This window comes from Canis lupus, chromosome 13 (genome assembly GCF_011100685.1).
Source record: "Canis lupus familiaris isolate Mischka breed German Shepherd chromosome 13, alternate assembly UU_Cfam_GSD_1.0, whole genome shotgun sequence".
NCBI classification, from domain to species: Eukaryota; Metazoa; Chordata; class Mammalia; order Carnivora; family Canidae; genus Canis; species Canis lupus.
In genome coordinates this window covers 602,831-628,454 of record NC_049234.1, presented here as the reverse complement: position 1 = coordinate 628,454, position 25,624 = coordinate 602,831, and the positions used below count along the sequence as shown (strand labels likewise).

Genomic DNA, 25,624 nt, shown 5'->3' with positions numbered 1-25,624 from the left:
CTATGTGTCAAATAAATAAATAAATTCTTTAAGAAAACGATATAAACCTAGATCCTGGGAATGCACCAAAGTGTTCTTTTCTGGGAGCAACTATTACTGTATCAGTCTCAATACAATCTTCTTTGTAAGGTTGTGTTATATGTATTTATCCACCAATGCTGAAGAAAAAGTGTTAAGTTTTATTAGCCCCAGGTACACATTTAAACTTTATCAGAAAAAAAATTAATGAAATCAAACACACCGCATCCTTGAAATGAAGGGTTTCTTGTTTGACCACTCATTAAAATTATTTGCAACTGAATCAAGAAATGACAGAATAACCAACCATTAAAAACTCCTGGGTTCATTTAGTCTCCAACCAAAGGTAGTCAGTCCTGAAGAGAATTTATAATTAAAGCATCTTTATTTAAAACAGACTTTTGTCAACTGTGGTTTCTAACCCATGAGTGAGTTGTGAAACCAATTTAGTAGGGTATGATCAATGTTTTAAAAAATTTTTAGGGGATCCTTGGGTGACTCAGCAGTTTGGCACCTGCCTTTGGCCCAGAGCATGATCCTGGGGTCCCGGGATCAGATCCTGAGACGGGCTCCCTGTGTGGAGCCTGCTTCTCCCTCTGCCTGTGCCTCTGCCTTTCTGTGTGTGTGTGTGTGTGTGTGTCTATCATGAATAAATAAATAAAATCTTTAAAAAAATAAACAAAAAATTTTAATTTAATTTTTACCCTTAAAATTTTTTTAAATTTAAATTCTAGCTAGTTAAAATACAGTGCAATATTGGTTTCTGGAGTAGAATTCAGTGATTCATCACTTACATACAACACCCAGTGCTCATCACTAGTGCCCTCCTTAATACCCATTACTTATGTATCACTCAGTTTTTTTCTCTATCCCTAAGAGTCTCATATGGTTTGTTTCTTTCTCTCTCTCTCTCCTTTTTCCCCCTTCCCATATGTTCATCTGTTTTGTTTCTTGGTGAGTGAAATCAGATTAACATTTTTCTAAAAATATGAAACACAGTAACAAAATCGTTAGGATGCATCACAAATTGCAACGGTATTATTTCATAAAACTTTTATTTCAGTAAATATATTTGCATATATGCATGCACTAGGTTACAATGTAAAGGTATATCTTCTTGTGTGTTACAGTCAAAAAGTTTTAAAAAATTTAGGGCAATATAATATGCTTTCTGCTGCTTAAAAACAATAGCAGCCAATTCCATCAGATTACACTGCCTTCCATCATCCTAGCTATTCCTGAAATCACCGCTTTAAAAAGATACCCTACCTTTCTCCTCAGCAACACCTTTAGTGCATTCTTATACCTGTGATTCTCAAAGTGCCATCCATGAACCCCTGGAGGTCCCTGAGACCCTTTCAGAGAGTCTACAAGTTCAAAACTATTTTATTGTAAGACTTGGACATTACCTGCATTTTCAGTGTGCTGATATTTGCACTGGTGGAGCAGAGTCAAGATGGCGGAAACTGCTGGGGCACTGGTACCAGTGGTGGCAGTGGCACCAAATTGTAGTGTATATGGCTCTGCCATGCACTTGCAGGGTTTCCTTCAAAGGCCAATTTCACTGAACAGTGACCTTAATGAAGCAGTAAAAAGTATTCAGTTTCTTAAATGTTTACCCTTGAGCACATATCGATTTAATATTCTGTGTGAATATTGTAGGAAGTTGTCATAAAGACCTGGATGCATACCAGTTATGATGGTTGTCTCAAGGAAAATCATTTGTGCAGTGAGCTGAACTAGCTGCTTTTCAATGGAATAGCATTTTTACTTGAAAAAACTATGCTTATTCATATGTTGGTATTTGGCAGACATTGTCTCTAAAATGAACAAAGTGAGACTATCACTTCAAGGAAAACAACTGAAAGAATGTATTGCCAATAATACAATTCCAGCTTTATAGCAAAAATGAAAATTTTAGAAAATTTGATGGTATACCAATACTTAAAGAATTTTAGAATGAAATCAGTGGTCATATGACAAAAGTGAACTTTGACACTGTATAATGAAATGTTTGGAACGTTTGGAAGATCTGGATCACTCAGTGAACCACTACTTTCCAAACAACCAATGCATGATACAAGTACAAGATAGATCATTGGATTTTAAAGTGATGGGATACAAAAAGTCACTGATATGGTTTTAAAATCCACCAATTTTTAAGAAACTAATCTTTAAGACACCATCACTTGCTGAGAGTTCTGGCATCAAATTAAAAGAGAATATCCAATTATCTAAAAAGGGTTCTTAAAATACTTCTTCTTCCAGTTACATATTCATGTGAGGCCAAATTTTCTTCACCTCCTTCAACCAAAAAGATGTCTCACATCAGATTGGATACAGAAGCAGATATGGACTACAGCTGTTTTCCATTAAGCTAGACATTAAAGAGATTTATAAAAATGTAAAACAGTGCTACTCTTCTTACCTCTTCTCATTAGAAGTTTCTTATTATGTTATTATGTAATGGGCTATTATTTTCTTTTTTTTAAAGATTTATTTATTTATTTATTTATTTATTTATTTATTTATTTATGATAGACATAGAGAGAGAGGGAGAGAGAGGCAGAGACACAGGAGGAGGGAGAAGCAGGCTCCATGCTGAGAGCCCGACGTGGGACTCGATCCCGGGACTCCAGGATCGTGCCCTAGGCCAAAGGCAGGCGCCAAACTTCCGAGCCACCCAGGGGTCCCCAATGGGCTATTATTTTCGATGAATAGAATAAATTTAAAGTTTTCCCCAGTTTTAATATCTAAATACAATAAACACTGGTAAATGTGACACATATAAACAGAGCTCTCTCTGGAGTCCTCAGTGATTTTTAAGAGTAGAAAGGACTCTGAGACCAAAATGTTTGAAAACCACCATCCTGGATCTTATTTGATGCCTCTTTCAAAAATCACTAAATTCAAAAATATTCATATTTGAGCTTCTGAGTCAATAATCAATTATACTATCTATGACCAGCTTGTTAACAGGTATGGATTTAAAGCCATTTCTAGATTTTAAAAATGAGTTTCCTAACTGGAGAATATTTAATGTACATGTCATTTAATAGGTAAGGGCTCCCAATAAAATCCTTAATGTTCTCTCTCCTGCTAATCTTGATTTTAATTACTATGTTATCAAGCTGGGTATCATATAAAAACATAACCTTTATTCATTAGTAGAAGCCACAATTCTAATCTGACATTTTAAATTCCTCATCTTACCTGAGCTGTGTATCACACATGATGCAAATGCCTGTCACAGTGTTCTGAACATCGAGAGCTTTCTTGATAAAATGCCAGTAGAAGAACCCATGCTCCAATGTCTCCAGAACACTCCAGAACAGACATTATCCTGCAATGAAAGTTTGTATGAAATCAACATGACTTAATTACATTCATCATACTGAAAATCAAATTCTATGCCAATGATACATGGCACTTGGAGCTTATTTTACAAACATTAACTAATTAATCTGCAAAACATCCCTGAGAGGCAAAGCATAATGATATATGAGCTGACAACCTAATTATGTCTAATTATTCATAAGATTTCTCCCTTCCAAGTGTTTTCTATTGCCAGTTCAGAGAAACGGGCCTGCTATGTGCTTAAATCAGATGTGGAAATCAGCTATCACTTATCCCATCCAGAATTCTCTTGCTACAGAGTGCCCACATTTCCTTTTAGAGCAGATCATCCTGTACCATTTTCCACTGGAACACTTCATAGAAACCCCAGAACCCCCAAACATTAATCTAGTGCTGAACTCACAGTTCTAGATCTTAAATGACATTCTTTGCTCCTTTCTTTCCTCCAGGCAGTTTTGGTCATTATCCCAATTTCTCTGACCAGTTTTGCTCTACTGTTGTTTCTTCTCACAGCATATTTTTCCACTGTAAGGATACTTAGAGGCATAGGTCCAATCATCTGCGCACTTTTCTTCCTCCAAATTTTGTCAGCAGAGGCCAAAGCTGCCTTCTCTGTGCCTTCATTTCTGTCACCTCCTTGACTTGAACACTTCAGAGGTTTCTTCCAGCTTCTCTACATTCCCTCATTTCTCATCCCACTTGAAATTAGGCAACTTTGTTCTATCTGGTAATCCCACTTTAGCTTCTAAATTTTCTCTTTAACAGCAAGTTGGGCCTTAAAAGTCGATGCCATATGTTTAAAAACATTGCTAGAAGACATATTTGTGAAGTGGGATGTTACCATTTGTGGGGAAAAAAAGATATTATACAATTTTGCTTAAAAATGTATAGATTAGCTCAGGAATGGGAGATAAATGACAATTCTTATGAAAGCTATATAGATTTCTCCAGAGAAACAGAACCAACAGGATGTGTTTGTGTGTGTGTGTGTGTGTGTGTGTGTGTGTACAGAGAGGAGAGATAGACTTATTTAAGGAATTGGCTCACACGATTGTGGAAAGCAGTAAATCCAAAATCTGCAGGGTAGGCGGGCAGGTTGAAAATTCCAACAAGAGCCAATATTGGCAGTCTTGAGTCCGAAAGCAGAATTTCTCTTTCTTGGGGAAAATTTCAATCTTTGCTCTTAAGGCCTCCAACTGTTCTGGTGAGACACCCATCCACATTATGGAGGATACTCTACTCAAAGTCTACTGATGTAAATGTTAATTGCATCTAAAAAATACCTTCACAGCAACATCTAGACTAGTGTTTGACCAAACAGCTAGGCACCGTAGCCTAGCCAAATTGACACATAAAATTAGCCTCACAATGTTTTCAGAAAGCATTTAAGGCAACTGTCTGTATTTTTCACCTTTGTGACTTTACCAGCTAATAAAGTACCTCCTGTATTGGATGTTCACTACTCATTGGCCAAGTACTTGTGTTTTCAATAAAATTATAAACTTGAGTGACAGTGTTTATATTGCATTTCCTTTAACTATGGGAATCATTCAACACAAATTTTCTGGGAGTGTACTGATTTCAAAACTCTGTCCCATTGTCACACTAGCATCCTCATTTTTAAGTGTACAAAATGTGGTTATTGTACCTCTAACAAGTAGTTTCATGCTGAACACAATCCTTAAATCTCACTAAATACTTACTGATTCAAATGAAATTTCCAGTCTGTGGACATTTTGCTTAAAACATGACAAAATGCAACTGGGGGAAATTATCATTTCTCTTCTCATTTATTCATGAGACACAAAATGCAGTCTGGTTCTTGTGTTTTAAATTTTCCATGTCCAGTACAGGGTGTGGTTATAATGAATTGTTGAGCCAATATGAAGTAAGATACTTGGTAATCAAGGGCAAGTTTAAACAGTGTTGAACATTTTTTTAGGGTGAGTGAACATGCAGGTAATGTATCCAGGAAAAGGCTTATGTAGAAAGAGAGGGACACAATTGGACAAAATCCCTGCTTATGGATTCTCTACGCCAGTAACATGACCTTACAATCTCAGGAGGAAGGTTGATTTTTTTTTTTAAGATATAAGAAGACATTAGAATAAAAAAATAAATAAAACTTTTTTTCCAATAAAAATTACTTGGAACTTTTCTGGACTGCTGGAATTATTTTCCTACTTTATAATCTGATGTGATTTTCAAAACTGCTGGTTTGTTCCAAAACAATATCTCAAAGGAGTACAAGTTATACCACTTGGAGTTTGGATTGCCCTGCTGAAAATTTAAAGCTATTATAGAAAAATAAGTGATGAATTATCTTCAAGGAAGCCAGAAACTGCTTGAAACAAAGGCCTTCAGCTATTCAGTCAAAAAATTAGTGAGATTTAGTAATGGCTTGGGTACAGGAGTGAAGATAGAGAAGGGATGAAAGATGTCTTCGCTGCAGTAGGAGACTGGAATTATGCTGATCTCATTATGAGAAACAGAAAAATTAGAAGAGAGAACCCATGTGGAATATTTAGCAGAGGAGTGGAAGTGATGAGTGATTTGGAGCATGCTGAATTTAAGTGGAACATGGAGATACCTTGTAAACAGCAAGCAAGAAATCAGAACCAGAACTGATGTTCCCAGGATCTTTACCATAGAATTTTTTTTTACTTTACCATAGAATTTAAATAAAGCCCTAAGTATTAACCATGGTTAATCCCCTGCCTCCCCTACATCTACCCACACCACAAATGTACTCCTCCTGGACTCCAGTGGGAGGGTGTGATTTGCAGGCCCCCTACTCTGAACCTTCCGGAATATGTGATTGCTCTCTCTTTACCTGGAATGTTCTCTTTCTTTTTCCAGCTCCACACCCAACAACCCCATACTCCAATTTCAACTCAAAGTTCAGACTTTACTTTAGACATTTCTTCCCTGATTGCCCCCCTACACACACACACACACATACACACACACTACTGTGTTAGGTTAGTTGCCCTCCTATGAGCTTCCCGAGTACTCAGTATTTATAACCCCCCTTATACCATTGTTATAAGACCCTGCTTACTTCCCTCCCATCCAACTCAAGTTTAACATTCCCAAGCACAGGCACTGCACTCTTTCTGCTCATTACTACATTCTCAAGTCCACTACACATAGTAGGCACTCATGAAGTTGAATATACAAATTAATTACCAGAGAGGGTTAAATATAAGCCAGATGGCAGTGGATAAAATTCTCCAAAGGCATGACTGAAAAAAGAAAATGATAATTGATGGCTGATGATAGTGATATTTCAAATAACAAGCTTGGAAGTGCTTTGAAAAATCAATTCCCTGTTGTTTATGTGTATCTCATGGAATGGGTGTTGAACTTATGATCTCGTATTCTGATGTGGCTTTTCTAGTGAGACATGGAAGGTCAGAGCACACCCATGTGGGTGGTGGGTGTATCTTCTACGAATCCCAAAGCCTTTTCCTAGGGCACCCACCTGTGAAATCAGGGGGTCCCCAGACAGGAAGTGGAACTAAGAGGTGGGCTTGAGAGTGTGTGGAAGGAGAGGCTTGATCTTGCTTTCTTAGGCTTGAGGCATGGCTTCCAATTTAGGGGCCTAGACACATAAGGCTATTGAGCACTTGAATTAAGCTGTCTGGATTGAGCTATGCAGCAAGGATAAAATACATACCAGGTTTCCAACTTGGTACAAAAAAATATTAAATAATTTTTATTTTGATTGTGTGTTGAAATGATAACATTTTGGATTTTAGTGGGTTAAATAAAGTACATTATTAAAATGTATTTCACTTACTTTTTAAAAAAATTTTTTTAAAACAAGGCTACTAAGACTTTTTAAATGCTGTATTGGCTTACATTATATTTCTTTTCAACAGCGCCACTCTAGAGTAAAGAGGAGGTCTCCACATCTCCAAAGGTCCTCCTGGGTAGAGTTGTGAAGGCCTGGAATAGGCCTGAAAGCCTGAAGACTAAACCAGGTCTTGTAAAAGCAGAATGGCTTACGAGCATCTCTTTCTTGCTTCCACTCATAATTCTACAGAGCAGGAAGTATCACAATTCCCCATAAAGAGAAGAAACTGAGGCTTGAGGAAGTAGAATAATTTGCCCAAGGCACACAGCTGGTTGGCCCAAAGCCCAGATTGAGACTCAGATCTTCCTTCATCCAGGGTCCTCCTGCCAACCACTACAATACTACACGTCATTTCCTCACTGATCCACAGCTGACAGACACACTATGGCTCTGGCTTGTGGATATTTCCTATGTGTACACACTGTCCTGAGGACTTAAGACTCACATATTTAATCTTCATAGTTACCCTAAGGAGTGTGGTTCTTGTTGTTGTTATTACTATTATTATTATTACTATTATTCTCATTTTATAAGTGAGGAAATGGAGTCCCAGGAAAGTGAAGTAACTGGTTTGAGATCATACAGCTTCTAAATCATGGGATTATTTGACTCTTAGTTCTCCTATGTTTAAAGTTCTCTAAATATTCCATCTCTCTAAAATGCCCATTAAAGATATCAAAAAATATATATCTGGTAGGTGCATCTGGGTGGCTTGGTAGTTTGAACGTATGACTCATGATTTAGGCTCAGGTCATGATCTCAGGGTCCTGGAATCAAGCCCTGCGTGGGGCTCTGCGCTCAGTGGGGAGTCTGCGGGAGATTCTCTCTCTCTCCCTCTATCCCTCCTCCCATTCTCTCTCTCTTTCTCTCAAATAAATACATAAATATTCTAAGAAAAAGTGTGTGTGATAGGTAAAAGCCAACCCTCTTTGATTAGAGACTAATATCTTATGACGTTTTAGGGAGAGGAACTTGTACCTTCTAGAGCTCCCCTCTCCTCCCCTAAGTAGCCAGGGGAGAAAAACACTGTCTGATATAATTCAAAGAAGACACAGTTAACACATTCTGCATAGTCATCTAGCCCACACTCTCCTTTTACAGATGAGAAAATGAGGCCCAGGGAGGTAAAGGGATTTGCTAAGGCCATGCAGCTGGTTCGTGGAAGAGCAGGACTGGAATACAGGTGATCTCTCGAAATGTTTGACTCTCCAGGGCCTACACAGCCTCCAGAGGACCAAGGAGAGTCTAGAGAATTTGGGAGGAGGAAGGAGAGCTGCTGCCCTACTGGCTGTCGGAGGCAAAGTGTATAGTCTCATTGCACACAGTTTCTGTGCTGCCCCCAAAGCCAGCAGAGCACAACGGTGTGCCTGGGCCTGGGAGAGAACTGCCAGACCAGTCCCTGCTTGCTCCATAATCTACAGCTCATTAGGGCTAGGGACCCAGACAAACAGGACAAACCATATAAAACAGCATTCACCATGCACATGAAAACGGGTAGAGGTTTTTTCTTTCAGTGCTTTTCCCCCCTCTTTAATCATGGGCAGATCCAGGCTTTGTACATAACTTGGTAGAGCAGCAGTGATACCTGACTGGCCAGACAGGTTTAGGAAATTGTGCTGGGGAGGAGATGCCTCCAGGAAAGGCAGATGACTCTCCATGCTGATCCTGGAAAATCTCACTCACACTGGAAAAAATTTTAGTTAGCAACCTGGACCTAAAGCTGCTCCTAGATGCTGCTCTCCAAGCATCAAGCTGTTCAATGGCTCAGAAGCCCACCAAGCCTCGACTCACTGTCCCTGCACACACTCACACTTTCCACTGTCATGGGGCGGGGGGGGGGGGGGGGGGGGTCTCTGTTCCTGGTGGTCTCATTTTGGATGTGCTCTTCCCTGAGGCCCAATGTCACAGACACCTTGAAGCTTTTCCAGACCACACTCAGCCCACTAATCATTCCTTTCTGTGCAATCTTAAGATGAATACCCTCCTGCACTTAGCACTTAGGTAGTTTGTAGTTGGTTTACATTTATCTCTCTATCTTCTGTCTCCTAGACTGTGATGAAGCCACTCAAAGCAAGGGACAGATCTAGATTCCCCTGTGAATTCTGAATTCCTTCCTGGTATAGAGCCATGAGAGCAGAAGACACTCAGTGAACCTTGGGTGCTGCTAATGACAGTATGACAATAAAGATGATGTAGGAGAAGGAGAGGGGAGAAAGATAGAAGGTGAATCCTGTTCAAGTAAAGTGGTCACAGAAAACCTACAGGACAAATTGGATGACTATAGAAACCAAACTCCAGGCCAAAGAAAAATGGTACAAATAATCAAATTTATGGCCATGAAACCTCTGCCTGCACATTTGTCACACCTGGTTCCATAGGCCATATCAGGGGTATTCAATGCAATACAGGACTGTCTTTTTATTTCCCAATTTGAGGCGCTCACTGTGATAGTTTTATATGCCGACTTGATGAGGCCACGGGGAACACAGACTATTGGGTCAAACACTGTTCTGGGTGTTTCCAGAAGAGTGTTTCTGGACAAGATTAGAATTGGCATCAGTAGACTGAGTAAAGCAGATTGCCCTCCCTAACGTGGAGGCCTCTTCCACTCAGATAAAGATCTGCATAAAATAAAAGACTGAGCAAGAGGGAATGTCTTCTGCCTGACTGATGAGCTGGAACGCGAGTCTTTTCCTGCTTTCAATCTCAAACTGAAAAACTGACTCTTCTTGGGTCTCAGGCCTTCTGACTTTTAGACTAGAACTTCTACCTCAGCTCTCCTGGATCTTGGGACTTCTCAGTCTTCATCATCACATGGATCTGTAGCCATATCTGTATCCATTTATCTACATCTCTGTTGATTCTTTCTCTCTGAAGAACCTTGACTAATTCACCCACATAGCTGGCCTTCTTAACTGAGCAGCAGAAGTCCTGACTCCACCACAAACCAGAGTGAACCTTAGATGAGGATGTTAGCTTCTCTAAACTGTATTTTTTTATTTTGCTTTGTAAAAAGACAAAAATTTTTTTTTTAAAGATTTTATTTATTTATTCATGATAGTCACACAGAGAGAGAGAGAGAGGCAGAGACATAGGCAGAGGGAGAAGCAGGCTCCATGCAGGGAGCCCGACGTGGGATTCGATCCCAGGTCTCCAGGATCGCGCCCTGGGCCAAAGGCAGGCGCCAAACCGCTGTGCCACCCAGGGATCCCAAAAGACAAAATTTTTAAGTGCTTTTAAGAAACACAAATGCCTCACCTACTTCACAGAGCTTTTGTGAGGATCAAGTGAAATAACAAATGTAAGCATGGAAGATTGGAACTGGAAGAAAAAGGTAATACACCAGGATATGAGTAACTGCGTCTTGACCTTGAACTTGTGGCCACTTGCCTAATCCTATATTTTCCACATTTAATTTAGGAATTACTTCTAAAAATCTGTTGTCTTGTTGCCTAAAATTAAGTACTCTATTTCTTTTTCTAAAAAAGATTTTTTTAATTTATTCATGAGAGACACAGAGAGAGGCAGAGATGCAGGCAGAGGGAGAAGCAGGGTCCCTGTTGGGAGCCTGATGTGGGGACTCCATCCCAGGACCCCAGGATCAGGACCTGAGCCAAAGGCAGGTGCTCAACTACTGAGCCACCCAGGTGCCTCAAGTATTTTATTTCTAAAATTAGGGCTCTTTGACTTTCCTCAATGCCTCCCCCAGTTCAGGACAAGCCTCATCAGTGGCAAACTTATGCTGTAAGATTTGAGAGGCAATTTTGCACACCCCACCTCCATCTGCCACATTGTTACTCCTTCGACAGAAATATTCCTTTGGGTTAAGACATCATGTTACCAGGAGAGTCCATTTAGAAAGCAAATAACCACAGAAGAAGATCTATTATGTTAATATCTTGGCCTGGATCCATTCCCAGATGCCTCCTTGAGAGTGAAGAGCAAAGGAATGAGACACAAACAGTACAATTTAAGAGGAGGCAGAGGAAATGATATTGGGGGACTGTCTGGGGAGGACTAGCCTGGGTGGGACACAGCCTTAGGAAGTCCTACATAGTCATCAGTAAAGGCAGGCGGGACAGGGTGTAGAAGGAGGACAGAGGCTAAGGAAAGAGGCCTGAAAGAAGTTAAGGCAAGGTCAGAGTCCCGGGGGGTGGGGGGGCACTAGATTACCATCTTGCCAATTGGATACTTGTGTTATGGGCTGGCTCTGTTACTGCTTCTCCAGGCCTGAGACCAGACACTCTTACCAGTTCTCTCCTCCCTTGGCTTCTCCCACCTCCCTTGCGATCCCTCACCAAACCCTGCTATTTTAATTTTCATGTCCCTTTGATTCTGCCTTCAACGTCTGGTTCCCAAAGATCCAATTCTGCTGCTGCAGGCCCTGAGGGTCACACCAGAACTGGGCTCCCCTTTTTATCTGGTTCTACCCTTGAGGGCTGTATTTCCCACTTCGAGAATCACGTCCCTCTAGTGTGGATGATCCCGACATTCCCTTTCCCCGGAGGCCTCCCATGGCTTCAAAATGCCGCACAAATCAATGAAACTCTGACCCCTCCTCATGGACTCCTAACCTGCTCCTTTATCTAAAGTCCTTCTCAGGAAGAGCTAACACTCCTATCGTGAATTAGAATTTATTTATTTTATTTTTATTTTTTTTATTTTATATTTTTTTTGAATTTATTTAAATATAATCACCAACTATCATCTGGCTGGTGCCCCCAACACTCAACTGAAATTGCTCAGGCAAGGATCACTCGTGACTTTTATTGGTCGCTGTTGCAAAGGGCACAAACACTTCTCATGTATCATCTCTGTGTCCTCGCAGCCATCTACACATCCTGGTTTTGGCTACTCTGTCCTGCCTGACTTCTCAGAACTGGCTACTGCTTTTGTCTGCTCAGCCCGCCTCACCTTGGTAACTGCCCCCACCTTGGTAACTGCCCCCACCTCCCTAAAGAAGAGTGAGACCAGGATCCACATCTCTCTGCCCTCAGTGGTTGGTCCCAAGATGGGTTACATGTCCCAAATCAGGCCTGTTTTTCACCAGGATTTTCTAAATGAAGCTGGTTGGGCACACCCTAATCAATCAGTGTTGCTGTATAACAAATATTCTCAAAATCTTTTTTTTTTTTTTTTTTTTTTTATTCTCAAAATCTTGTTGGCTTATAAGAACCAATATTTATTTTCTCGTCTGTGAGTCTATAGGCCAGATGTGGTAAGGATTGACTTCAGGTGGGCTTCACAGGTGTCTTCGTTCTCTGTGGACCAATGGCTACTTAAGGCCTCCTCTTCTCAAGATAGAGCACAGAAATACCGGGCAAGCAGAAATGTGAGCTATCTCTCAAGGTCTTGGCTCAGAACTGTCACTTTGTTGTCACTATCCACATTTCCAGAGCAAGCCATGTGGCCAAACCCAGTATCACAGAGATGCTGCCTCTAGTGGGAGGAATTACAGTCATTTGGCAATTGGCGGGGGAGGAGAGAGGTGAAGAGTTAGGGGTGGATAATAGATATATCCCTCCATGGGAGGGAGGGCATGAAGAAATGGGAACAATAACCAATCTGTCCACTTCCTTTACCTTTCTGAACCCAGGCTCTAAGGATGGACACCAGGAGAGGCTGTGGCCATGCCCCCACCATGTGAAGCTGACCTGAGGATGAAGACCATACCCAGAAATCAGGTTCCTGGATCTAGTGGTCTAGCTCCATCCCTGCCTTCCCAGGTATTAATTATGAGTCATTGAATTTTCTTTTGGTTTGGGATCCTTTCACTCATGTGCCAAGAGGCCTAGCCAATGTATTCTTTTACCTCTCGAGTGGTCCTTGTTGGCCTAATATTCTGCACTCAGCTCTCCTCTCTCTAGGAAAGGGGTCAGCAAACTATAGTTTGTGCCAGCCACCTGTTTTTGTAAATAAAGCTTTATTGGATCACAGCCACACACTAATTTACATACTGTCTGTAGCTGCTTCTGCACTGTAACAGCAGAGTTGAATAGTTATGGTAGGAGACCATATGGTCCACAAATCCTAAAATATTTACTATCTGGCCTTTTATAGAAAAAGTTTGCCTGGTCCTACTCCAAATGATGGGGGCCATGTGCTTTCCCTGGCCAGCCTCATCCACCTAAATCTCCCTGGCCCCGGACTTCACCCCTGCATCTTAAGATAATCGTGCACCTCCTTTTCTGCTTAGATGCCCCACAAGCTCCTCAAATTCGATTGAGTCTTCAACTCCAACTGAATTCACCCTCTCTCCCTAAACCGAATCTTCCTTCCTAGTACCCATGTTGGTAAGTGATGCTGCCTTAGCACCCAGTAGTCCCAACTAGAACACATCTTAGACTCTCTCTCATCTCTGTCTCTCTCTCCCCTGCTTCATATCTCCTTACCCCCACCTTCTCTCTCCCTCCCCTGCTCCATCCACCAGTTGTGCAGGTTTTACTTGGAAACATTTCTGAGATCTCTGCTCTCTCTCACCTTTGTCATGTATCCTCATTGTAGGCTCTTAACTTGACTCTCCCTCTCTAGTGTTTTCCACCTAAACCATCACTGCCCTTCCAGTAGGGAATCTTTTAAAGCAACAATCCTGGGGCGCCTGAGTGGCTCAGTGGTTGAGTGTCTGCCTTTGGCTCAGGTGTGATCCTGAGGTCTTAGGATCGAGTCCCGCATCGGGCTCCCCACAGGGAGCCTACTTCTCCCTCTGCCTGTGTGTGTGTGTGTGTGTGTGTGTGTGTGATGAATAAATAAGTAAAATCTTTAAAAAAAAAAAAAAAAAAGTAAAGCAACAATCCTGTTCTGCTGTTCCCTTATGTAAACTTACTCAACTGCTCTCACTAACAGTCAAGTCCAACCTTAATAACCCAGCACACAAATCTTATATGTCCTGGCCCTGCTGGTCCTTCTGTCCTTATTCTCAGGGTAAATCTCATCTCAGCCATGACTAATTGGAAACATGCCCACTATACTGTTTCTTGTTTCTGGCCTTGTTTTATGCCCTGATCACCCCCACCTCCCTTCTGCAGTGGCTAACTCATCCTCCGGGATTTGGAACACTTGGCCCTCCTTTCTAGGTAGCCTCAGGTTGCACTTGCCTTCCCAAACTGAGCTGAGGATAACCACTTTGTTGTCTCCCAGCTCTCATGCTAAAGTTAACTTGAGTCTACCTGTTACCTGCCTGTCTGCTCACGTTGGTATCAGTTCTTGGGCAAAAAAAGCCATGCTTTATTCATCCCTGTGCCTTTGGCTCCTGGCACCAAATGTTGGGTGAACTGAGTTGAACTATAAAATGTTTTTTACTTATATTACCTAGTATGGAATGTTTACAACGATATTTGAAATAAAATATTATTATTCCCAACTTTATGAACTAGGAAATTGAATCTCAGAGAATTTGCCCCAAGCCACACAGCTGATAAGGAGCAGAAGACTTAACTTAAATCCAGGTCAACTGACCTTGAACTTTTGAAAACTTTGACCAGAAAATCTTGCATTTGATTCTTGATTCATCTTTTGTATTAGTTATAAAGTATATTGCACTTATAAAAATTACATCCAGGCAGCCCGGGTGGCTCAGCTGTTTAGTGCCGCCCTTGGCCCAGGGCGTGATCCTGGAGACCAGGGATCGAGTCCCGCATCGGGCTCTCTCCATGGAGCCTGCTTCTCCCTTTGCCTGTGTCTCTGCTTCTCTTCTCTGTCTCTCATGAATAAATAAATAAAATAAAAATTACATCCTATAAGATATAAATGTATCTATTATGATAATAATAAGATAAATGCCTGTAGTCATAGTCCATCACTCAGTTTAGTAAGTAAAACACTGCCGATACCTTTGAACCACTGGCCAAATTTTGTGTCTATCATCCCCTTGCTTTTCTTTAGGTTTTCCTACATATGGATGTACAGTGTATTGTCTGATTTTTTTTTTAATTATTTATTTATTCATGAGAAAGAGAGAGGCAGAGACATAGGAAGAGGGAGAAGCAGGCTCCATGCGGGGAGGCCGATGTGGGACTCGATCCAGGGTCTCCAGGATCAGGCCCTGAGCTAAAGTGGCGCTAAACCGCTGAGCCACCGGGCTGCCCTGTATTGTCTGATTTTGCATGCTTTTGAATCACATTGTCTATAACCTTTTGTGGACTTGCTTCTTTAAGTCCAAACCTCCCCAAAGGTGGATATATTAGTAGGTGAGGCCTTCGTGAATGGGATTAGTGGCTTATACAAGAGGCTCCAGAGAGGTCTCTAGCCCCTTCTACTACATGAGAAGGCTACAAGAAGGTGGGATCCCTGGGTGGTGCAGCCGTTTAGCGCCTGCCTTTGGCCCAGGGCGCAATCCTGGAGACCTGGGATGGAGTCCCACGTCGGGCTCACGGTACATGGATCCTGCTTCTCCCTCTGCCTGTTTCTCTGCCTCTCTCTCTCTCTCTGTGTGACTATCATAAATAAATAAAAATTAAAAAAAAAATAAGAAGGTGCCGGTTGTGAACGAGGAAGGGGGCCTAAATGTAACCAGGTTGGTGCCTTGATCTTGGACTTCCCAGCCTCAAAACTGTGAGCAATTGAATTTCTGTTGTTTATAAGCTATCCAGTCTGTAGTATTTTGTTATAGTGGCCCAAAGAAACTGAAACAAAATATAAATTAAAAAAACAACTTTTTTTGCTAACCAGGCAGGTATAAATAGATTCTCTCTCTTTTTTTTTTTAATAGATTCTCATTGAGCTTTTAAATGTGCATTTTTCCGATTATTGGTGACATGGAAGCATTGTATATGTTTATCAGCCATTTATACTTTCTCTTAGGAAACATGCCTATTTATGTTTTTGCCCATTTTTCTACTGGTTTATCCGGCATTTTCTTATTGACCTATAGGAGTTATTTACATATTCTGGATGTGAAGTTTCATCAATTTTATGTCATAACAAATAATGTTCTCTCTTTGTGACTTATCTTTTTATATTTTTGGTCTATTGATGTATGAAAGTTCTTAATTTTATTGCAACTGTGTATATCAACTTTATCCTCTGTGGTTTGTATTTTTTTGTGCATATCTGTTTGTTTAAAAAGTTCTTCCCTCTCCCACCATCATAAGTAGTAAAAGATACAACTTATTGAGTACTTTCTATGTTGCAGTACTCATTAGCTCCCTTTTACAGAGGATAAATGCAAAGCACAGAGAAATTAAACCACTTGATCAAAATCATACAGCAAATCTGCAATGGAGTCAGGATTTAGCTTCAAATGATGTGGCACCAAAATAGAACTCCTAGAATTAACTGAAGAACAGACCTCCACCATTTCAGCTCTAAAAACAGCCAGTAGATCAAGGGTTTTTGGTGTCCTGTAAAGTGAACAGGATATCCCCTGAAGAAACCCCGCAAGAAGTAGAGGCCATCCGTCACAAAGCCCTGAACAGCCTCCAGTGACTCCTACACCGCTGGGACCGAAATAGCTCACACAGCATTCCTGCCGCCTCCTTGTGAACTGTGTGGAAAGGAACATTGGTCACGAATTCTTTGTTCCAACCACCCCCACACATTAGGAGAGCCACAGTCACTGCAGTGGCATCTTGGAATCTGGAGAACAGCATGTCACAGGCTACACATCATACTTATTCTGTACCGAGTGCTGTCTTCCTCCAAAATTACAGGATTTTAAACAAATGCAAAGAAATGGAAAATGATTTTTTTAATTAAAAAATAAAACGGGACTGATTTGTGTGTAGCAGAGCATGGGGGCCAGATCATAAAGTGTCTCATATGCCAAGCTTAAAAAGTGTGAACTTATTGTGTCAATGGTGAGGTCTGGTAGCATTTTAGACAGGAAAGTGACACGATCCACTTATTATCTTGCTTGTTAGAGAGTGTATGACTAGTTACAATCTGGCTGATAGAATATATTGAGGAGTGGTTGTGCCAGGCTCTGCTGGTAGTACCCTCCCACCCTATCCTGGTTTCTTCCTTGCAGATAGAGCTCACCTCCCATTCTGAAGGTTGGAAATGCCCGAGTCACTTTCCCAGCCTCCCTTGCAGGTAGAGCATGGATGGGCTTGTGACCCAGTCCTGGCTGATGGGACCTGAAGGGGAATCTGCTGGGGCAGCCTGAAAAAGGTTTTCCTCTCTGAAAACAACAACAACAACAACAACAACAACAACAAAACAAGATGCATTCGAAGAAATGCCTCACTTTTTTTTCCCCCTGCATGTGGTCATGTTTGCATGTAATGCCTGGAGCTGCCACCATGTAAAGGGAAAAGCCTGATATATCAGGAATGGTAGAGCAGAAAGATGGAAGTGATGACATCATAGAGCCACACAGAACCAAATTCCCTCCAGAGACAACATGCTTGTTATCTAAGCCACTTTTACTAGGATATTCTGTTACTTGTATCCTAAAGCACTCAACTGAAGGAAGCATTAATAAGGTCACCGACATAAGTTAATGTGGTATTATAGAAGATATAAAAAAGACACTTTTTCCTTCAGATATCTATTTGAAATAAATGAGCCTCTTAAAATTGTGAAGAGTTAGCTACCATATCAATTGTTCATTGAGCATTTTGGGTGCTAAAGCAAGAAACTACACAGCTTCCCAGGTGATGTCTTGTTATTTACCTAAAAGTGGTATTTTTCTCGCTTCCTTCTCTCATTCGCATACTTCCCCTAATAAACACTGAAAACTTTCTCCCAGTTTTCATTAGGCAGCAATTCTCTTTTCTTGAAGGTCCCCTGTAGTGAAGTCATGGCAGACAGAACACATTATGTACGAAGAATCTCAGCATGGTCTAAACAAAAGAATCCAAGTTCCGGTGCTTCCGGCAACAATATAGGACCGCAGGATTCTAAAGGTCAGGGATACCTTACACTTCATTTGTAGTAAGGCGGTAGAATTTGAATGAATGACTACACACAAAATCGAACATCTAGTTAGAGTTTGTTAAGACCATTAACAACTATCTCCCATTCTAAATTTTTACATCCAGCAGCTGGTTTCAGAAATTCCTTCTGGTCTCATCTGAAAGTACCTCGATTCTGGAGGAAAGATTAGGGTTGTGCAGCTAACACAGGAGATTCTTTCCTTCATTGCAGGAATAGTGACTAAGGATCTATCAATCGTTGGCATTGAGATTTCATGGACCTGACCTTTATTCTCGTGTTGCTTACAATATTCTCGGGGACTCGTGACTTTTCCATCGCAAACAGCTTTGGACGTTCAACTGAGAAACCCTGAAAGTGACAGAAGCCGGAGCTGCCGGGAACAGGTCCGGGGCCGTCCGCCCGCTTGGGTGCGTCCTGACCGACCGCCCTGCGGCCCCGGCAGGTGCAGCCCTGCGCGCGGGGACGCGGGGACGCGGGGACACGGGGACGCGCCTGGGCGGCGAGGCCCGCGAGCGCACCGAGCCCAGGCCGCGGGGCCCCCGGACGCGCCGCGACGTCGGGGGGCGGGGGGCGGGGCGGGCGGGGCGGGGCGGAGCCGCACCTGCGGCGCGGGGGCGGGAGCCAGGTGGCCGGCGCCGGGCAGGAAGTGGCCTCGAGGGCGCGGCGCGGCGCGGCGGGGCGGGGGGCGCGGGGGGCGCGGGGGCCGGCGCGGGCCCAGGGAGCGGGCGCATGGCCGCGTCGGCCGCGGTGGACGAGCTGTCCCGGAACTTCACGTACTGGTCGCCGGGCGCCGGCAACGGCTCGCTGTCGGGCGCGTGGTACCTCGGGAACCAGGTAAGGCCGCGGCGCCTCTTGCTGGCCGCCGGCGCTCAGGAAGATGCTCGCCCGGGCCCACCCGGCGAGCCCGGCCTCCCTCTCGGGGCACCAGGCCCTGGGGCGGGGCGCGCGGGTGGGCGGCTCCGGCCTCCGCGGGTCGTTCCCGGGCCTGGGGCCCGCGCCTCCCCGCCTCTCCAGCCCGAATCCGCCTTCCCCGGAAGGACCCGAGGGCTGCAAGGCGACGGCTCTCCGCCACGCATCCCAGCCCCCTCCATCCTGGCCACGTTGCGGTTGAACACGAACGACGCCCGGTTCTCAGGCGCCGACCCCCGCCCCCGCGCGGATGCTGCGGCCTCGGCTCGGCGCTCCCCGGCGCTCCCCTGCCCCGGCCCCGGCCCCGGCCCCGGCCCCTGCCTCTGCCTCACGCGCCCTCTGGGGAACCGTCGTCCGCCTAAGCGATGCCGGTTTCTGCTGGAAGTATACACTGAACGGAATCAAAGGGGAGCGGAGCTTCCCACTTACTTTCTGTCTTGGTTTAAGACCAGAAAAACGCGGGCAGCCCGGGTGGCGCAGCGGCTTAGCGCCCCCTTCAGCCCAGGGCGTGACCCCGGGGTCCCGGGTCGAGTCCCACGTCGGGCTCCCTGCGTGGAGCCTGCTTCCCCCTCTGCCTGTGTCTCTGCCCCTCTCTTATGAGTGAATAAATAAAATATATATATAAAAAAAAGATCAGAAAAACACTCCGAGGAGCCCTTCCACTGGCCGCAGTCATATTCTTTTAAGTGGGAGCAAGGGATCTTGATGTAGTGGGTCCCAGGCTGCTGCCTGTGTTCCTAAGTGTGTTACTGTATTCTTGTTCTTTAACGAATCTGTGGGCCTTCCTACTTCACAACAATGTAATCACAACATACTTGTTACTGTCGGTCCAAATCGTGTTTTAACTAATGATTAGAGGTCCAGAATTCCTTTAAAGGACGCTTGAACAGTGTTTCGGATGTTAATTTCTAAAATATTAAAATTTTGTTTTCAGAAATTTAACAGAAAATTATTTACAGAAAGACAAAATAAGCATGTTCACCTTATTAGTTTGCAGCAGAGAGTATTGCTTTAAGCCTGTTCTATCCCAAAATGTACTAAAGAAGGAAACATGAGGGGACTCAGAGCCTCTTGGTCACTGTGCGAAACCTATTTCACTTCTTTCACAGGAATTACAAAGAGAAGAATTGCTTTTTATGGGAAGCTCTTTGAAGTCTGTTAAATTATGCTTATGCTAATGTACATTACAAACAAGCTCTAACATGCTTATGCTAGAAGCACTCCTAGTAAAGGTTTAAGAATGAACTTTCTTCTTTTGGTAAAGAAATTAGAGAATTAGTAGTTATGACCTACAATGGCATCATCCAAAACAGGAAAAAACATTGTTTTCATAATGGAAACCCCAATAGTCTGTTGTCCTTGATGTTTACTAGAATTCAAGATAGTCTTGGCTCTCTAACATCAAAACAGATTACCACGTGACATAAATGTGAACATCTAACTTGATGTTTGCAAGGCTAACATGCCTCTGACTGTATATATTTGATCAGGTTTAAAATGGTGTGCCCAGGATATGCTAACTGAAATGACTCAGTTGACATCTAAACTATAGCTAGTTTGAGTTCAGGTTGCATCAACCTTTCCCATTATTGTACAAATTTAGGCCATCTTACAAAAGACAAGAGTGTGAAAGTTGATTTTTTGAAATTCAGTCAGCAAACATTTTATTGAGTGCCTTTAGGGTAGGCCAGGCCAATAAAAAAATAAAATGAAGCCTAATGGGGTTTTTTCTTTTCTCTTTTGACACAGCTGAAAGTAAATGACTAAAAATGGGAGTGGCTCCAGAAAAACAGGAGCGTGAGACACAAGTTTAGGACTCTCACACTCAAAAGCAACCTTGGTTCCTGGGTAGTTATGATTTAATCAGTTTTGTCACAACTGAACTAGATGATGACAGCATCTATTTACCAGTTGCCCAGCTCTCTGTGTCTTTCCAAGTGATAACCACCAGACTGATAAATTAACTCCTAGGAAAAGACCAACACTTTCACATAATGGATGAATATTTAACAGTGGTCTCTTAGAATCAGTGTTGTCTGGAGCAAAGATGTGAGGGCTTCTAGAGGAGGAAATCACAAAGCGGGTAGAAGTAGTAGTATAGGGCAGAAAATGTTTTGGGAAGCCAGAGAAGTGAGGTCTTTTCCCCTTTTTGTCACTCAAGAGTCTGCCTATGAAAGACAAATGTAGTGGGGTTCTCTAACAGTATTTTCTTCATGTTTGATCTACAAGTTTGCAGCATAAAAGGGTAATGTTTCTGAGATAGTTATTGAGCCCCCTGCTTTGAACAAAGCATGTGTACATATTCACCATGGTCGTCAGATTCAAACCCTTCCTTCCAGAAGAGTTATTGGGTACTTGGGGAAATGAGCTGTGCAGGTAACTCCAAAACAAGGCAGTATGTTTTAAGTGTCATGTGAGTGGTATAAAGTCCTATGGAAATTCAGAGCAAGGTGGCTTTTCGCAGGGGCCATCAGGGAGGTTTTGTGGAAAGGTAGTATTTCCACTGGGCACTTAAGGGGTGGACAGAGTTTCAGTGATGGGAGTGCACAGGTGGAAGTCGTCCCAAGAAAGGCACAGTCTGAAGAACAAGGACAGCCCGTGTGGCCCGGGCAGGTGACTTTCTGAATATTTTTGTACCTGATGTAGACATTGGTGGCCATTGTGGTTGCAATGGAGGATGGGGACTGTAAGGTGGAAATATACTTTGAGGTCTTAAAGATAGTCATGGATTGTCTTGAAGGACTGGGTGAGAAGTTTGGACTTTATCTTGTAGGCAATGGGGAGCCATTGAAGGTTTTTATTTTGAGCAAGGGTTGTGAGAATCAAAGCAAATTAAATAAAATAAATTTAACTTAGGGTTGGCAGGATGCAGAGGCCTCAAATTGGCTAAATCCAGCCCACAGATGTGTCTTGTTTGACCTGCATAGAGAGTTTAAAAAAAATGTTTAATACATTGCCAGCATTTAAAAGCAAGTCGATTATATATTAAGTTTCAAGTTGCAGTGATCTCTTTAAATGTTAGATGTTCTAGCAGTACTTGGCCCTCTTTCCAATATGGTAACTGTGAGCTGAAGTTCACAGTTTAGAACAGCTGTGCTCCCCACCTAACCCCGCCTTTTACTCTCCTCTCTTTAACCCATTGGCCCCTGTAGGCACTTCATTTGCAACCAGTGTTAGAGGCTGTAGTCCAGTCTCTGCTGTGAACCAGAGTGTGCTTAGGAAATTCACTCTGGGTTTCAGTTTCCTTTCCAGGAAAATGAGGATTGGAACAAAAGATTTCCAGTCTTCCTTTTGTTCTCTGATTGATTAAATGGTGCCAAACCAGCAAGGTTGTGGAGGGAATGGACGGTAAAGGATGAATGTGGGAACAACTGGGAAGGAGGGGTTTTGTCCCTGGTTCTTAAAGTTTAAGCATATTGCTCAGTATTTAAATGCACAAAGACGTTGTCAAAAAGGTTCATTCTGCATAGGGTGAAGTGAAAATTTAGAATTTTTTATGTCCTTTATTTGAACTTTTGATTTTCAATGGCTTGAGTGTTTAAAGTCAACATATTTAAAGGAAAAATGATACAACTTGGCCGGGAAGAGGCAAAGCCAAGAGACTGACATTTGTTATGCATTTACTATGTGACGCTTTATAGCTATTATCTCAGTGGAGCCCCCTAAAAACCTCCTCGTAAGGTACATATTATCCTCACTGTTCATGTAAGGAAACTTGTGCTAAGTAACTTGCCCCAAGATCTTACAGCAATTAGGTTTAACTACATGGCTAGCCTTATTTCTTGCCTGAAGGCCTTGCTGAGAAGCTGTGTCTTGAAAAGAATGTGGTGGTGAGGGCAACATGAGTGTGGGAAAGGAATGAATATGGCTTGTTTCATTGTGCTGATGAAAAATCTCATTGAGTTTTATATTGCCCTTTAGTTGATTTTGCTTTGCTACCATCTGTTTCTTTTCTGGTAGCTGCATTTGGCTGTTTCTTAAAAGTGCCAAAATTTAGAAATAACCAAAGTGCTGGGTAGAGGTTGCTGGTCCTTTCCATTTCCTTCCCAAGAAAAATAATCTTTTTGTTTTGTTTATGCTTATTTTTTTTTTTACCTTCCTTATATATCCAACATGGCATTTTCCTATTATCAGATTTTCTACGAGATATATGTATGAGGCAGCAAGAGGAAGGAAGAAACAGATTACCTCAAAGCAACTTTTGTTAAAAAAAAAATCATCATTATCCCATGGATTTTGTTAGAGAAAAAGAATTTTTTTTTAAAGATTTATCTATTTATTTATTTATTTATTTATTTATTTATTTATTTATTTATTTATGATAGACACAGAGAAAGAGAGAGAGAGAGAGAGAGAGGCAGGCAGAGACACGGGCAGAAGGAGAAGCAGCGGGAGCCCGATGCGGGTCTCAATCCCGGGACTCCAGGGACCACGCCCTGGGCCAAAGACAGGCGCCAAACCGCCGAGCCACACAGGGATCCCCGAGAAAAAGAATCTTAATGCGCCTATGGCAGATGAGATGTTTGCCTTTCATTCTACCTGATATCCTCCTTATGGACTGATTTATACCAACCAGTTATAATATTTGTATTGAGGCCATCACATCAGCAGAATTCAGGCTATGGGAAAACTTTGCCATTTCACAGGTTGAAATGGCTACACTTCTTCAAAAATCATTTTTACAAGAAAGAAAAGGAAGAGGATGGAGAAGTTGTAAATTAAGAGACCAAAAACAAAACAAAACAAAAACTATCTGGAAAAAAAAAAAAAAAAACAACCCAAATCTTCAACTATATAGTGTTGTAGGATGCACATTTGTGTGATGAAACCATAAAAAAAGCAAGAAAATGATTGCAATAAGGTTAGGCCTTATGAGAAAGGAGTGGGTGTGATGAGATGGGGCCCAGGGAGGATTTGGGTGGGTCCCCAATTTCTTTTGGCCTCTTGATCTCGTTGGTGTTATAAGGGTGTTTTGCCTTACAATAATTCATTTTAGTAATTTATTCATCTATAACATTCTCTTTGCAGTTGTCTGTATATTATGTTCTACGACTGTTTTAAGTTTTGAAAATAGTCTGAGCATTGGTTACTGTTCAACTTGCATGTCTTACCCAGGTGGGTAATGGTATACCCAATTCACCTTGTGGGAACTGGTATGCCATATTCACTCTGTTTGCTTCAACAGAGAATTACTGAAACAATTTTTAAAAAAATGATAACTGTTCAGGTTGGCATTTGAGAACTTACCATGGAAAGAATGATGTTCCCCCTAAACTATCCTTTTTGTTTTTAAACAGTGCAGTTTTTAAAAGTTCAGTCTTATTCCCAGAGGTGTTGACAAGTTTCTTAATTTCTCCAAATCTTGGCTTTCTCTGTTGAAATGGTAATATGAATAACACTACTCACCTCACAAGGTTGATGTAGGAATAGAATAAGGTGATGTATATCTGAAAGGTAGCAAAGTCCCAGACACATAGAAAGTACTCGAATAAATACTAGCTATTATTACTAGTATTACATTTAACCTATATTATAGGAAATATCATAAAAGATATATTTCTAATATTTAGTAATTATTGGACTTAGCTCATTGCAAATGGAAAGAAGAGAAATCATGTCAGATATTTGATGTGATCTTTCTTTTTTTAATATAAAACCACTGATTTCTCTGTATCTAGTGTTTTCCTTACTTCCTTTGGTGTTTGATTTCCTATCACTCTGCAAACATATTCACGTTCCAGAACACTTCCTAACTGAAGTAATTTCCTAATTAGAACACTTGTTATTTTGACGTACTAAGACAAGGATTCCTCCTACGTCTTCTGCCACTTTCCAGGCTGCTGGGCTGGGGAGATGGGTGTGTGGCACTGGCAACAGTGACAGAGGTTTTGGTGATCAGATTACCTGACACTGATTATAGTTTAACCAGCAAGACCAGCACTCCCAGCCTGGGAGTGCTCAGGTACTGTTACTGTTGAGACTTCCATGGCATTTATTGTAGCTTGGGTTTGCCTGTTTTTTTTTTTTTCCCTGACGATCCAGTATTGCTCTATTTAGGTTACATCTTTGTATGACTTATCTCCCACTGTTCCAGATAGACTTGGGTTTTCCATAAAGTCAGAGCTCAACTCCCAGGCTGTCCTGGTTCACCAGAATGCCCCAACTGCCTGGCAGCTGGCAGACAACACTCAACTTCCCCTCACATAGTTCTTATCATGTGCCTTTTCTTGTCACTTGCCCCGCCCTTGGTCATTCTTCATATGGCTTCCTGTCATTTCTGGCACACATCAGGAGGTGTGGACTGTTCCCTTATGTAAATACAAGCTAACATGTGATCAGTCCCAAGTGCCATACCTCACTAAAGATTTAGTTTGTCCTAACCTGATTCCTTCAGAGAGCCTGGCCTTGACAGGCCATACCCACACCTGCCTACAAGGAGCATCCTGCTGTCTGCGTGCAGCCTCAGAACTGGTTTCCTAAATCACCCACCTCTCCTTCTTTGTACCTCTCCAGTTGGTTTCTTCTTGGAGTAACTTGGGCCACTGGCCTTCAGTTTGCAATAGGAGTCCCTCTCTTCTGGCCTAACTTGTTTTCCCTACAAGAACA

The 25,624-nt window shown here is 42.2% G+C and overlaps 1 protein-coding gene and 1 long non-coding RNA gene across 6 annotated transcripts in view; one reads left to right on the top strand and one right to left on the bottom strand.

Moving 5' to 3' along the window:
- Positions 1 to 1,111: 1,111 nt before the first annotated feature.
- On the bottom strand, positions 1,112 to 19,704 carry LOC111098485. The gene is made up of 3 exons (XR_005368412.1): positions 19,448 to 19,704; positions 3,232 to 3,361; positions 1,112 to 1,594 (listed from the first exon to the last, which is right to left on the bottom strand). It is a non-coding gene; the product is annotated as an uncharacterized LOC111098485 (long non-coding RNA).
- The window catches only part of NIPAL2 (NIPA like domain containing 2), a 76,863-nt gene continuing 69,377 nt past the window's right edge, over positions 18,139 to 25,624 (top strand). For 2 of the 5 annotated variants that reach the window (XM_038555150.1, XM_038555148.1), the window contains exon 1: positions 18,812 to 18,943. Coding sequence is in view for 1 of the 5 variants with exons in the window: in XM_038555146.1 (XP_038411074.1) it covers positions 18,839 to 18,943 (105 nt within the window). In the remaining 4 variants the exon portion in view is untranslated. Of the gene's footprint in view, positions 18,517 to 18,801; positions 18,944 to 24,074; positions 24,134 to 25,624 lie in introns of those variants that run through there. The other 3 variants (XM_038555149.1, XM_038555146.1, XM_038555147.1) reach the window with 3 other exon arrangements.